The following is a 16179-nucleotide window of genomic DNA, read 5'->3' on the forward strand; positions in this document are numbered from 1 at the left end:
TGTTTTATGATTTATTTCTTCATACATATTAAATAATAAGTGAAAGTAAATTAAGATTAAATAAATAAGTGAATTGAAAGCTAAGTAGATAACAAATATAAGCCTCAAGTCAATTAAATCAATCAATAAATATAGTCAAGTTTACAATATATGTTAAATTTATAAGAAAGAATTTAAGATTGATTTTGGCATAGCATATATTTGAAGAGACACAAAAAACTTTAAGATTGATTAAGCATGTGACTGGAGATCAATTTTATAATCAGTTTATAGAATCAAAACTTGCAAAAAATACCTTATAGTATCATTAGATGATAAGGATCAAATAACCTAATCATGATGGTTAATAAATCTCAGTTAATCTTGAGATCTTGAAAGTGAACAATACAAAAGTTGTTGGCAAAACAAAAAAGAATTGAGAGTGAACTAGATTTGATAAACTTGACTATAGTCTTGTCTTTGGATGAGAGAGTTTAAGGGATGCCAACATAGTTGGTTGGGATTCATTTGTTTTTTTGCTTAAAAATTAAAAATAAACTTGACTACAGAAAATTTTGGTCTTACTGTGTTTCTTATGTTTATGCATAGTTGAAATAAATAAATGAGAAGTTTTCTGAATTGATTATCTAAAATCATTTGTGTATATGATTTATTTTAAGCTTTGTCATGTGATGCGTTTATATATATATATTATCTGCTTAAAAAAATCAAAACCAAGAATAAAAAAATGTTTTTTGACAAGAAATGTTACATTTACCCCCAAAGTTTTTTTTTTATAAAGAAAGTCATTGAAGTTTTTCAATGCCTGTTTGTTAGCAAATCATAGTTATAAGAAATGGCCACTTCTAAATAATAGAATGTACCCCCACAAAAAGTAAAAACAATAGAATGTATCCAAATTAAGAAAAAAATAATGAAGCAAAATCATTATTCCATCTTCTTATAAGTGGGAAATTATTAAGTAGTTTGGGGGCATTGCGCATCTATAATTTAAATCACTTTCTAAGTAAGTCATATTTAAAATTTTAATTAAAATAATAATAAAACTTAATTACATATCATGTCATATGTAAATTAATTAATGTAAATCATGCCCGACTATCTAATAATGTCTTCCTTTTGGCAAGACACATCCGTGGTTTTTATGAGTGAATTTCACGAAGATTTGACAATAAAATACAAAGAGGAATACTGTTATAATTCCTTAGACCTTAAAGCAACCCTAGTACGGTATATCACAATTCACATACCAGCACTACTGCACTAGGGAAGTTAATTCTTCAACTGCCATGCTTATTTATTTCTAATTGAGGGGATCAAAAGTTATCTGAATTTTATACAACATATCAAGTCATGCTGTTAATGGCTACGATTTGGTTTTGGATCTCTTACCTTATGGACTTGGTTTTACTTATTCTTTTATGATACCATATTTGGCATTAAAACAATATAACTCAAGTTCTTATACATCAGTTGTAATAGGCTTTACTATAATGGCACTTTTTAAATTTGTACAATTTTATCACGCAATCTAATTAAAGTTGTATATTGAAGGTATACTCCTGCATAATAAACTAATCTATTAGTGATTAAGTTAAAGTATTATACTTCCCTTCTTTTATTTTTAAATATGACGAAATTTAGATGTAGTTTCTTAAGTGCTTTTTTAAAATATTTTTTAATCAAAATTAGAGTTTATTTTAGTAATATATGTGACTCTTTAATATAAATTATTATTACGTAAATTATTAAGATAAAATTTCAATTTTAATTAGAGAACTATTAGGATCGATCCAACAAAATTATAGGCTTAAAATGATTTTTGAGGTGTGATGCCTTTTTAAAACGAATTTTGAAAAGAAAAAAAACATAACACTATATGTTATTAAAATGGTTATATTTCTATTTTAAATTTATATATCTTTCAAGTTTTTTGAGATTTAAAATTATTTATGAAATTAGTGTAATCAAATTTGTTTAAACATTTTTTTAATCAATAATAAAGTCTATTTTTAAAATTTTTGTTAAGACATTATTGATCCTAAATTATAGATAGCACCAATTTTATGTTGGATCGGATAAGAATTTTTTTTTGTCAAATTGATTGTTCTCACTCATATAAATATAATAAGATCTTATATTAGTGCATCAACAATTTGAATTATTTTATAAGAAGCTGTTGAAAAAAATATCTTCTTATATAATATCACCAAAAAAAAGTCTTATGATTATGACAATTAGTGTATCATTTTTTATTGGTAGAATAATTTTTCTTACAACTTTTAGTTTTACAAGTAAATCTAATCTTCTTAAAAATTTTCACTCTGAGAAAAAAAATCATAATTTACATAATAGGTTGGGATAAGTCAACTATTGTCATTAAAATTTTACAACCAACTATTTTTTTTTTGTTGCTGGAATTTACAACTAACCTATAAACCTTCCATATGTACTTGAACAAATTATTCTAATATTGAAAATGCTTGAAATCAAATTATTAATTTTGATTTGTTGCATTTCACATAAAGGCATATCATCAAATTCTCATTTTGAAAATGTTGAAGAAAATAATGGGTTGAACCCTATTAATTTTATTAAAATTAGTTTAACAATATCTGTTCCAATACAATTTAAGGAGATACTCAAACTCTTTAAACTAAGAAAGTCCTCACCTTCAAATTTTGAAAGTAGTTTTTATATATTATATCATTTTTCACAAATATTTTAGATGAGAAATTCTATCAATATGTGATTAGATATTAAGTATGAATATTTTTTTTAGTAAAAGTTTGATTTTTTAATTAAAAAATACATGACTTAATTGAAATTATTTAAAAAAATAAAGAAACTAATTGATCCTATTTAAAATAAAGGATCTAATTAAACCATTTTTAAAAAACACAGAACTTAATTGAACTATTGTATAAAAAAATACGAGACCTGATTCAACCTTTAAATAATAAGAGATAAAAATAAATTAGACGACAAAAAATAATTAAATTTTCTTAAAAAAATTATGAAAACATGTTCTTAATTAAAAATATTATAATTTTAGATTTTCTATTTAATTATTAGATTTAAATATATTAAAAATTAATATTTGATCAGGATATTTTTTTTTTGTTTATGAGAATCTGGATATTATATTAATTATACTTTATCTAGGATTGTCTATTCAATTAAGATTTATTTTAGACTTTAATTCGATTATATAACATTTGGGTTTAAGTAGAACTAATATAAGATTTTAATAATCTTTGGGATGTAAATAGTACTTTTAGACAAATTCTAATCGAATATAAAATCATAGAAGAAATCATAATTAAATATAATATCATAATCAAAAAACAATTTCTTAATATATGAAATTCTAATTAAACAATAAATTTTAATATGGCAGTGGGTTTTTTTTCAAAGAACATGTTTTTTAAATTTTTAATTCTTAAATAACATAATAATCAAATAATTGTTTTGTATACAATATTAACATTTATGTCTTGAATTTTCATACTTTGTTTTAATCAAATATTAAATTCCTGATAACATGGAACGGAATAATTAATTATAATAACAACAAGAATCCAAAGACTAGTTAATATAACATAAAAGTCCAAACTATTTATTTGCAAAATATATTAGAGAATTTTGAGTGGTTACATATTTTTTCCTTCGTTTAATCTAAAATAAACTTTTCATGGAGGATAATGCAGCATGCTATCTGTTAAGCTTGTGAAAAGCCCCAGCTGTCATTGCAGTTTCTTTGTTGTATGAATTTTAGAAAAGCTTTCCCAACATCAAGGGCCCATTTTTTTATTTTTAAAATATGAAAAGAGTGAATAAAAATAGAGTAAAAGTAAGGTGTTTGGTTTTTGAAAAGTAACATAAAAGAGATAAATAGGACAATAAAAATATGTCAAAAGTAGAGTGAAAACAATTAGTTATCCCACAACTTTTTATTTCTCTCCTTTCTAGTAAACAGTAAACACATTCGTTTTCTATTTCTCACTTATTCTTTTCCTTTTCCTCTACCCGTATTTCTTTTTCACCAAAAAGAAGGTAAGAGTATGTTCCTATATACAGTATGGAGAGAAATAAAATACATAACATATTTTATTATTTATGAATAAAATATGAAAAGTGGTTTCATCTGGTATTTTTATTAGAAGAAAAACGTTGTAGTGAAATACAATAGGACTTGTGTATTCATATATTGTATAGATATTATTGATCCAAGGGATAATTAAATTTTGTGCATCACTTATTATTTTTTTAAAAGCTTATTATTATATAATAACAGTTGTGTAATGACGAAAGAGGAGGTTTGAAAAGTAGTGAATAAAAACAAAGAAAAAGAGCAAATTGCGACGCTGTTGGGTAAGGCAGCATTTATTCGCTGTCACACACTATCCATTTTAAATCGCTCTTCCACGTCCCTCTCTCCCACAATGGACCTCCATCGCCGGCCGCCCCACGCCGCCGCTGACGACGGAGCCATCCACCACAAGAAGAGGAGGGACTCCTCCACTTCCTCTCCCAAGGCCTCCGACGCGCTCCCTCTCCCTCTTTACCTCACCAACGCCATCTTCTTCACGCTCTTCTTCTCCGTCGCCTACTTCCTCCTCCACCGCTGGCGCGACAAGATCCGCAGCCACACCCCTCTCCACGTTGTCACTCTGTCCGAGATCGCCGCCATTTTCTCCCTCATCGCCTCCTTCATCTACCTCCTCGGCTTCTTCGGCATCGACTTCGTCCAGTCCTTCATCTCACGCGCCTCCCACGACTCCTGGGACCTAGACGACGCCGTAACAGCTCCCTCCCCCGCAATTACCAAATTGCCCTCACGGGATACCTCAATTATTTTCTCCGAGGACGACGAGGAGATTGTGAACTCCGTCGTCGAGGGCGTCACGCCCTCCTACGCGCTTGAGTCCCGCCTCGGCGACTGTGGCCGTGCCGCGGCGATTCGGCGCGGGGCGCTGCAGCGGCTGACGGGGCGGTCGCTTGAGGGGCTGCCGCTGGAGGGGTTTGATTATGACTCCATTTTGGGGCAGTGCTGCGAAATGCCGGTGGGGTATGTTCAGATTCCGGTGGGGGTGGCGGGGCCGTTGTTGTTGGATGGGTTTGAATACACTGTGCCGATGGCCACGACGGAAGGGTGCCTTGTGGCGAGTACCAATAGAGGGTGCAAGGCCATCTATGCTTCTGGTGGGGCCAGCAGTGTGGTTTTGCGGGATTGCATGTCGAGGGCACCTGTTGTTAGATTCTCCACTGCCAAAAGAGCTGCTCAGTTGAAGTTCTTCCTTGAGGATCCTCTCAATTTTGATACCTTGTCACTTGTTTTCAACAGGTTTGATTTTTTGAACTCTTTAGAGTGTGTTCATGAGAATTAATCATTGGTGATGCCATGAAAAAGTGGTTGTTTTACCTTGATAAATAATTGATTATTTCTTGTCATGAAGCTATTCCAAACACACTATTAGTTAATCATTCAGGGGTCAGTACGCATGTATCTTTACTGCATCTTTGGATTCACGTTAAATCATGTTGAAATATCAGCTAACTTGATTTTAGGTAAGTGTTCTTGTGTTTGTTTGGTTGCATGTTGAAGAATCGATTTTGAGTTTGAAGCAATTTTAGATAGTTTTATGTGGTCGATAAACAAATTTGTAGTGAGTACGTTCACTCAGACAAACTAAATGAATTTTCTGTAGTTTAAGGATTAATTTTTTATGTTCATGTTTTTTTAAAATGTTAGGGGAGAATTAAAGGTGTGGTTTTCCTTTAGAATTTTGATTTGTTTCCGATAATTGAGGAGAGGATGTGTGGAGAAAAAATGTAGTATAGAGGACTGGTATTTAGATGTTGTTTGTGGGAGAATTTTATTTATTTATAATGAGTTTTGGTGTTTGGTTTAATGGTTTTTCAGGTCGAGTAGATTTGCAAGGCTCCAAGGTATTCAGTGTGCTATGGCTGGGAAGAATGCTTATTTGAGATTCACTTGTAGCACGGGTGATGCCATGGGGATGAACATGGTTTCCAAAGGGGTGCAAAACGTTCTTGATTTTCTTCAGAATGATTTTCCTGACATGGATGTTATTGGCATTTCTGGTAATTTCTGTACCTTTTCCCATTATGATGGATGAGATTTACTAGATCTTTCCTTTTTTTTCCTCCCTATTTTTGTTTATTAGGACTGTATCTTTGTTTTGTTAATCTGAATGATGTCACCAATGCCGTTTACTTTGTTATATGCCACTATACACATCGTCTATTTGTCTCCTTACGTAATTGTTTCTTTCATGAAAGTGGTCCAATCTTACTATCTTAATTCTTTCCATATTGTCTTTGACGTTTTAGCCTCTCTCTCTTTTCTTTTTTTTTTTTTTATCTATATTGTATTGTACTAAGGTAAGCTTTTCGTATCATATTTTGACGCGTTAGCCTATTTTTATATTTGTTGTATTGTATTATATTGTTATAGGTATTATCTGATTTGAACAGGAGACTTGTGTCGCATATTGGTGTTATTGTAGACGTTCATCATACAGGTGGTATTATCAAGTTGAATTCTTTTCAGAGATTGATTTGTTTCTTCTATCTGCTCTTTGCCAAAGGGGTTAATGTCAGTGATATGTGTGCAATTTAATAATATTTGTTAGAGAACCGAGTAGTCATATTTTATTATTTCGTTGCTTAATTATGATCTATGAACTATGAACCATAAACATGATGCTAAAAATTGGGATTGTGCCAAACTCTTGCATTCCTCACCAATTTATTTATATTTCTTGTTTTATCAGATTTCTACCTAGTATTTATTTCTATCGTGTCAAATCCAGTTTGGTATTCTCAGTCTTTCAGTAACTTGGTTGTTGGTTTATTTGATTTGATGCCTATAATCAGGGCATGCTGAAATTGTTTTATTGGGAGGATTAGACCGAAATGTGATGGTTTTGTACTGACTTCATCCTTTAGGAAATTATTGTTCGGACAAGAAACCTGCTGCAGTGAATTGGATCGAGGGACGTGGGAAATCAGTTGTTTGTGAAGCAATCATCAAAGAAGAAGTGGTGCAGAAGGTATTGAAGACCAACGTGTCTGCCCTGGTGGAGCTTAACATGCTCAAAAACCTTGCTGGTTCTGCTGTCGCTGGTGCTCTTGGTGGGTTTAATGCTCATGCTAGTAACATTGTTTCTGCCATCTTTATAGCCACTGGCCAAGATCCAGCTCAAAATGTTGAGAGTTCCCATTGCATAACCATGATGGAAGCCATCAATGATGGGAGGGACCTTCACATCTCAGTGACCATGCCCTCCATTGAGGTGACTTGGCCCACCCCATCTTTTCTTAGATATTATTACTCTTGTATAATTGGTTAATTTTCCAATTCAATAGCTAAGGTTTATATGATTCATTATTGTGCTCTCAGGTGGGTACTGTTGGGGGTGGAACTCAACTTGCATCCCAATCTGCTTGCTTGAATTTACTTGGTGTGAAGGGTGCAAGCAAGGAGTCACCAGGATCAAACTCAAGACTCTTGGCCACCATTGTTGCTGGATCTGTTTTAGCAGGAGAGCTGTCTCTGATGTCTGCCATTGCAGCAGGGCAGCTAGTGAACAGCCATATGAAATACAACAGATCAAGCAAAGATGTAACCAAAATATCATAATCTTGAGGTCAAGGACGTGGTTGCAGTCATTAATTGTGGACTCTAGAATAAATAAAAAATTGAGGGTAAGCGAAATTTGGGAAGGAAAATGGAGAAACATTAGATTAGATTGTTGTCATCCACGTTTGGCTTTGCATTGCTGTCTGTGTAGATCTTTAATTATTTGGAGAGAGGAAAGAAGAATTCTACTCCACATGTTCCCTGTCCCCTTCTGGATCCTTCCTTTCTTTCCTGTATACTTTTCGTTGCTTGTTCTGCCGAGCCATTGAGTGGGTGTTAACGCTCTTTTTTCTCCTCAACCAAGACATTTGACGTGTTGTATTGTAATTCTTTTCCCCTATATAATATGCTTAGCATATCTATCATTGTCTTTTCTTGTAGCCGAATGAGTTGATGAATGTTCTCTTCATGTCCACTAGTGCCCATCAATTTAACTTGACCGTGTCTTTTTCATTATTTACTAACTCTTGTCCTATTTATACGATTTTCTTTCAATCACTTTATAAGAACTAAAATATCAGTAGTATAACCTTGTCAACATTTTTCAGTATTGAGATCCCATTGTTTTTAGTCCTTGTATAATTAATGAATGTATTTCTATTTAAGGGCATTTTTGTAAGAATATTAACTTACGCAATAGATAATTTGGGGAAGGTCTTATAAAAAGGATTTTTTAGACAATTTTACAAGAGATTTTTATAAAAAAGCACTAGATGTAGTATATTACTATTTAGTTTATTTGCATGAGAGAGACTTGAGATTTTTGCCATTATCATTTGCTTTTTAAACTTACTAAGATATTTAACATTGGTGATTGAGGTATTTCATTAGCAAAATGCTTCTTCAGTATTAAAGCACAAGAATCATCACTTGAGCAAATTATATTTGTTTACGAAAAATATTAAACAACATAAATGTATTCATTCTTACAAAATTAATTTTTCCTATACTTTAATTTCTATGTATTATTAGTGTAAAAAATTATATGCTGTCAATCAATTAAAATATAATTAATATGACTTTTAGTGTAATTATTATAAAAAATAATAAATTTACCATATGATAATTTGTTATTGGATTATAATATAAAAATTCATTATAAAACATTGTACATAAACTATTTAGCCTATGTTTGCAAAACTATTATTGCCCAGTCTCTAAACATTCGTTGAACTCCCAAGATAAAAGGACTTGTTTCTGTGGAGAGTATTTGAATCCTTTGGAAATAGACCCAAACATACTTCTTTTCATTAACCTTGCTGATTAAAAAAATACTTTTTTTATTAGCATATTATCAGAAATTATTGTTGACATGTTTTTTAATGTAATTATTATACCACGGTTTCTGATTATATAATAATGTAATTTTTTACTTGATTTAATGCATAAACCATTTACTATCAGAGCAGGAGAAATCCCCCAAAAATTATTTAAACAGATTACAACAACATTCCTCGAAGTCTTGTGTAATTATGCATAACTTCACTCCTTTTGGTTTGTCTACACTAATTTTTTTTAAGTTTAAAAATATTACATTAACACTCTTATATGTTTAAAAACATTACACGTTGCTTTGGGCATAGGCCACAGAGGATGGGCTTCAGCCCAAATGATGATAAAAATGAAATTTTGGTTCGAAATGGATAGCAGCTCTAGAGAGATCTCATTTCCACACTTGACACTCTGCTAGAGCGTAGAAGCCAGAAAACTGCTGTTTCTCGACCCACACTTTTGAACTTGAAAACTTAAACCCTAGTTCTCTCTCTTGTCTTTCTTCTGCATCTTCAACCATGTCAGCGATGCTGGTAAGTTCATTCTCTCTCTCTCTCTCTCTGCTCTGTTACGCGTTTCCGTAACCTAACCTAAGTTAACTCGTTGTTGTTGGAAATGGTGTGGGATCAAACAGCAACCTCAGATCATTCTGTTGAAGGAAGGCACGGACACTTCGCAAGGGAAGCCGCAGGTGGTGAGCAACATCAATGCCTGCACCGCCGTCGCCGACGTCGTCCGCACCACCCTCGGCCCTCGCGGCATGGACAAGCTAATCCACGACGACAAGGGAACCGTCACCATCTCCAACGACGGCGCCACCATCATGAAGCTCCTCGACATCGTTCACCCCGCCGCCAGAATCCTCGTCGACATCGCCAAGTCTCAGGACTCCGAGGTAGTAACTTCCCTTCGATCTCATGCAATGCCACTGCTTTTTAAGATCTTTTCACTTTCGCTTCATTCAGATGCTTTAAATCATGGAATTGGAATTTTTGTTAGTAAATGAACTATTGTATTGTTCTGAATGTGAAAAAAGGTTGGCGATGGAACCACCACTGTGGTGTTGCTTGCAGCGGAGTTTTTAAGGGAGGCCAAGCCTTTCATTGAAGATGGTGTTCACTCACAAAACTTGATACGAAGCTATAGGACGGCCTGCTCCTTGGTACAGAGCTATCTCTCCAATTTCATATATTTATTTATTTATTTATGCCTTGTTTGAATGAACTTCTATATAAGCATTTATAGGAGGGAGTTAAAATTAACTTATGCACTTAACTTTTGTTAAAGTTCTCTTATCCATAATTTCTCCAGAAGTTGATGTGCATAAGTTTATTTTAGCTTATGGGCAAAGTTCAAATCATTTTACCTTTTTATTTTCTCTTATAAGTGCTTATGGAAAAGTTTATCTAAGCAGGGCATTACCTATAATGTTGAATACTATAAGTGGAAGTATGTTCTTGACTTGTCACATTATGTTTGTCTTTTTTAATTATTGGTGTAGGCTATTGAGAAGATTAAAGATCTAGCTGTTAGCATAGAGGGGAAAAGTCTGGAAGAAAAGAAAAACTTGCTTGCAAAGTGTGCTTCTACCACTCTTTCTTCGAAGCTTATAGGTGGAGAAAAAGAATTCTTTGCACCCATGGTTGTGGATGCTGTAATTTCAATTGGGAATGAAGACAGGTTGAACATGATTGGAATAAAGAAGGTACATGTGTTGGTTCTTTTGCAATCTTGTATCTGTGTGCTGTATTCTCTCTTTTACATTGGTGATTATATGATGTGTTTTTAATAGAGGAAAATTTAATGGAAACAAAAAATGCTAAAAATGGAGGACCAAAGATACTCTTACACAAAGGTACTATAATAAATAAACCAAAGAAGCTCTTCAATCTAGTAGGCTATCCTATCACTTTGTATGTGTGTGTGCATGCTTCTGTGGTTGGAATTAGTGTTAGAAATTGCTGTCTGCCTCCTTTCCCAGGTTTGATGTTTAAGATGACCAAAAGAGTTGAACATTGTCTTGAGAAAAGGGTAACTTAGTCCCATAATCACTCCCCCCCTAAAGTGACAATTTAAGAATGAGTATAAGAGTAAAAAGCATCTTCATCATTTATATTAGTGCCCCCATCCCAAATAAAGCCTGCATAGTTTTTATAGTATTGTAATTAGATTTTTTGGGCTTCCACTTCTCTTCAGATATGGTAAAGTAGATGCGTTTTATTTGTTTTCCATGTTCTATAATAATGTTTTTGGAATTTTAAAAGTGTGGATGAGTATTTGATAGCCCAAATGATGTGATAGAAAGTAGAAACAATCAACTAACCAAAATGGTTACATATGAAGATCAAGGAGTGTTAGTGTCATGCAGGCTTTTGTTTTTATGGTTAATGTTTAATTTCATGTTAATCAATTTTATGTTAGTATTTAGAAATTTATTTTGAAAATCAATCCTGGAGACTCAGGTTTTCTTCTACAGGTTCCTGGTGGTACCATGCGGGACTCATTTCTAGTAAATGGTGTTGCCTTCAAAAAGACTTTTTCATATGCTGGGTTTGAACAACAGCCCAAGAAGTTTCTCAATCCTAAAATACTATTACTAAATGTCGAGTTGGAGCTAAAATCTGAGAAAGAAAATGCTGAAATAAGGTATTTTTAAAATATATTTTTGTTTCTTTGATGATGCTGAAATGGGATCTTAGTGAGGATTGCTTACTAAATTGGAGTTCCTTCTTTTTCTCTTGTTCTCTACAGGTTATCAGATCCTGCGCAATATCAATCAATAGTTGATGCAGAATGGAACATTATTTATGATAAGTTGGATAAATGTGTCAGCAGTGGTGCCAAAGTTGTTCTTTCACGATTGGCTATCGGTGATCTAGCTACACAGGTTTTGATCATTTTTTTTTATAATGAAATCTAATTTTCTTCCATATTCTTGAATTTCTTTCAACTATTCATAAAATATTTAATGTTTCTATTGATAATATGCAAAGTGTGCTGTGCGCCACCTCCTCCCCGGATGGTTTCCTGGTACATTTTGCATGGCCTCTTGTGTAATAATGAGCTTTTATTCATTTTTGCATTTTCTATTCTCTGTCAACTTTAATTTTTTTACGCATTAAGTGTAGATTGACACCCTTATTAATTGTTCATGATAATGGTCGACAATTGCTCCTACTGTGTTAAAAACTTTCAGGGATATCAACCATAATTAGTTTTTTTAAAATAGTTTGCCTTTGAAACAGTATTTTGCAGACCGAGATATTTTCTGTGCTGGTCGTGTAGCTGAAGAAGATCTAAAAAGGGTTGCTGCTGCGACTGGTGGAACCGTACAAACATCTGTGAATAACGTGATTGATGAGGTTGCACATTACTTGTGTAACTCTGTTGTGATTTGCTCCTTTTTGTAATTTTGTGCATTACAACTGAACTTCTTGTGATTTATTTGCTTGAAGGTCCTTGGAACTTGTGAAGTTTTTGAGGAAAGGCAGGTTGGAAATGAGAGGTTCAATATTTTCAGTGGATGTTCATCTGGCCAAACAGCCACCATAGTTCTTCGTGGTGGAGCTGATCAGGTCTGTTAGATGCTTTGCTGTGCAATAATTATTTATGTAATTTGTAGTTGAACTCATGTAATAGATCTGCTAATCTTTGGCTTATATTTGATATTTGCTATTTTCTTACAGTTCATAGAGGAAGCAGAGCGAAGTTTGCATGATGCAATCATGATTGTTAGGAGGGCTTTGAAGAATTCAACAGTGGTTGCTGGGGGAGGTGCAATAGATGTATGTGTCTAAAATTTGTAGGTAGATATCACTGAATTATATTAGTCAATTTGTTGGAAGTTAATATGTGGTTCTTGTTGGTAGATGGAGATAAGCCGGTATCTGAGGCAGCATGCACGTACAATAGCTGGAAAGTCTCAGCTTTTCATTAACTCCTATGCAAAAGCTCTTGAGGTAACTGTTTTGAAATTTGAGCACAATCCATAGTTGTGGTCTTTTTGTTATTCTAGTATTTTATTCATTCAACTTTGTTGGTAACACGAGGCAATGCCTGTTTGACGCAAGTAGTGGTTTGTTTTGGCACTAATGATGAATTGATGATCTCCATCAAGAACTTCTCAGCTTAATGGTCTAAAGTTCAAACTAATAGGATACCTAGCCATCAGCAATGTGTTTGTTATAATTTTTTTCTTCCAAATCTAATGTTAATGCCCTTAAAAATATTTCTTGTAGTCGATCCACATATAACAAAGCATAGCAATTCTGGAAAATCTTAAGGATGGTTCTTACTTAGACATTTTATCCAATGATCAGGAACTGTTCAATCATATGCCTCATTCCTGTATTGGGGAAGAGTTGGGAGAAATATCCTTTTGTGCATGTGTTTTACAAGGTGCAATTCAACCTGAAATTACCACGTTGATATGGTCCTTGATTCAACATTGTAAAACTAGAAGTGCTTATTGCATTTGACTATTTGAGACATTAATTGTTGTACTGGATGTTGGAGGTCTGTGAGCATGGGATTATCAAATGAAGTCTTTTTTATAGGGCTATAGCCTATAACTGTTTCACTCATTAGATGTCTTGAAACTGCATTCCTAAGTTTTTGGTCTTGCATGAACACTTGGGTATTGTAAGAAATGAGACAGGAAGGATATGGGATAATGTTCTTCCGCTCAGAGTATAGTTACTTGATTGTTTATTTATGCAAAAAGTTATGGTATTACTGCAGGTTATACCTAGACAATTATGTGACAATGCCGGATTTGATGCAACTGATGTTCTGAATAAACTAAGGCAGAAACATGCGCTCCCTTCTGGTTGGTTATCCATCTTTTTGTATGCATGTGGCATGCTTGCTTGCATTTATGTATTGTATGATTACTTGCATGCATGCCGACATATACTTATTTGTCTGCTTGTTACAGGTGAGGGGGGACCATATGGGGTGGACATAGCCACTGGTGGAATTGCTGACTCGTTTGCTAACTTTGTCTGGGAGCCTGCAATTGTGAAGGTATCTGCCTGCATTTATTTGCACAATTATATATCCTGTTTCTGATGTTTTATGTGGATGGTGTTCAAGTTAGTTAATAATTTTGCAGATCAATGCTATAAATGCTGCAACAGAGGCTGCTTGCCTTATCTTAAGTGTGGATGAAACAATTAAAAATCCCAAGGTAAGTCTAGTTCTGTTATTGTATATTACATGAGGATTGCGGTTATGCTCTTAACTTATTATCAGTATTATATTATGTATATTTGAATTACACTTTAATTATTTCTCTGTTTGGTCTCAAATTTGTTCAGGGATTTTGTATTTTGAAAGGGTATGCTATATAAATTTACCTTTGGATATGTGCAGTAACACATCAAGAATTCTCTGCACAAATCCTCTTGCAATTCAATTGTTTTACACTTGTCTCTTTTAAGCAGTTGAGGAATGAGTACTAGTTTTCATGGTGCTTTTTCCATGCAAATTTCTTGTACTTGTTTTGAAAATGTTATCCTGGTCTCTGTCAATTAGCATATTGTGTGGGAATGGTCTCTGTCGATTAGCATATTATCGGGATCCTCAGTCCGTATGGTATTTGTCTTTACAATTTGGCCAAACGGACGGGGCTCGATCCCGATAACATTCAACGCATCACTGGTATCCTCCTACTCCATGTGAATGGGGTTTCCATGGTTTGCTAAGGAAAGAGACAGTAAGGACTTCATTTCTCACCTGAATTCTTTAAAGACAGGAATCAATATTTTCTTTATTCGAGATGTGGGAATGCCATTATTGGTGGGCCTATGGGATGGGGATTTTTTGCTTCTTTTCCTAACTAAAATCCTTTTGCTTTTACAAAATGACAAAAAAAAGTTCTCTCGCACAATGTACCCCAAAATTTCGAGTAGTTTTACAAAAATTATGTGCCTTTGCCTTGTTTCCTATCAATAACTATTTTTAAAGTTTGACCCACCGTATTTGGATTTGAGTGCCATTGAGTTTTAGTGCAACTGCAGCCCATATACTTGAACTTGAGATACTGGTTAAGTTAGAAGTTGCCACCTATTTAAGGGACACACAGTGAGAGAGGGAGCTTGTGGATAATTTTGGTATTGTTGCAATTGTTCTACCTGGATTTCATCTTGTGACTTTCTGAATTTTACATTGATTTTCAGAAATATGTTATGTCTACTATAACTAGATCCTCTTTTATTCTGGCCACTTCCGTTATGTGGCTGATTTTGATTGTCTATTTAACATGTGTAGTCTGAGAGTGCACAAGGAGATGCTGCTGCAAGTGCCATGGGCAGAGGTCGTGGAGGTGCATTCCGTGGTCGAGGACGAGGAATGCGAAGATGATGAGAAGTGCATTCTATGGGTTGAGTGTCTGTTCATTGTCTGTCTAATTCGTGAGGCCAATGCATGCTTGTTTCTGCTACTTGATGTTGCTAGAAGCATGCCGATTTTTGAACTTACAAATCATGAAATGAAAATGTAATGGAGACTCTGGGAACATCATCTTATCAACCTAAGATTTGCAGATAGCAATTTTCAAGCATTGTCTTTCTGACGATCATTTTATACATTTGGAGGGGTTAAAACTATCGCATGGCTGTGGAGGACTTGAGCTTCGTGTGAAATTTTGCATCTTGTTCTACAATTTTTAACTATATATTTATTGCTTAGTTTGCGTATAGTAAGCATTTCTACAATTTTCAACTATTTATTTATTGCAAAGTTAAAAAAATTGAATCAGTTATTGAGCACGCAAAAATAGATTTATGGTTCATGCCGTGATAAAAATAGTAATAACATAATATTATAAAAAACAGGGACTTGGCTTATACACACAATTAAGTTAAGGACTAAATTAACTTGTGCACATATAAAGTATGGATAGTTTATAAATGAAATGGACATATTTTTAAGATTAGAAATTAAATTGATTGACAATTACTAATTTGAAGGACTAGTGATTATAATTTCATAAACTAATTTCCTGACTCCTGGTATACTCTAGTGCATAAAAGATTTCATGGTCGGTTGCTTACTTGGGAGGCCCGCCACCAGTGAAAGACAGAACTAACACTATTAATTTAGACACAAGTTACGAAAAAATTAAACTGATTTTATGCTGTCGTATAGGATCTATTAGACTTAATAGAAGAAAATTGTTGAGTACACAATTTAGAGTAGTTCCAGTTGTACACACTAAGAGTGGTAAGAAATTAGTC

The 16179-nt window shown here is 33.5% G+C and overlaps 2 protein-coding genes across 2 annotated transcripts; both read left to right on the forward strand.

Moving 5' to 3' along the window:
• Positions 1-4347: 4347 nt before the first annotated feature.
• Positions 4348-8084, forward strand: LOC114400556 (3-hydroxy-3-methylglutaryl-coenzyme A reductase 1-like). The gene is made up of 4 exons (XM_028363050.1): positions 4348-5347; positions 5927-6108; positions 6976-7322; positions 7430-8084. Exons 1-4 carry the CDS (start codon positions 4446-4448, stop codon positions 7667-7669), a joined length of 1671 nt encoding a protein of 556 aa, XP_028218851.1. The 5' UTR covers positions 4348-4445; the 3' UTR covers positions 7670-8084.
• A 1224-nt stretch (positions 8085-9308) lies between these two features.
• LOC114400561 (T-complex protein 1 subunit eta-like) lies at positions 9309-15641 on the forward strand. Its single transcript, XM_028363062.1, has 14 exons — positions 9309-9474; positions 9576-9836; positions 9978-10103; positions 10443-10646; positions 11418-11587; positions 11693-11828; positions 12187-12303; positions 12397-12516; positions 12628-12726; positions 12811-12900; positions 13682-13769; positions 13878-13966; positions 14055-14129; positions 15212-15641. Exons 1-14 carry the CDS (start codon positions 9460-9462, stop codon positions 15302-15304), a joined length of 1683 nt encoding a protein of 560 aa, XP_028218863.1. The 5' UTR covers positions 9309-9459; the 3' UTR covers positions 15305-15641.
• The last annotated feature ends 538 nt before the right edge of the window (positions 15642-16179 follow it).

The sequence above is a fragment of the Glycine soja genome, chromosome 2 (genome assembly GCF_004193775.1).
Source record: "Glycine soja cultivar W05 chromosome 2, ASM419377v2, whole genome shotgun sequence".
NCBI classification, from domain to species: domain Eukaryota; kingdom Viridiplantae; phylum Streptophyta; class Magnoliopsida; order Fabales; family Fabaceae; genus Glycine; species Glycine soja.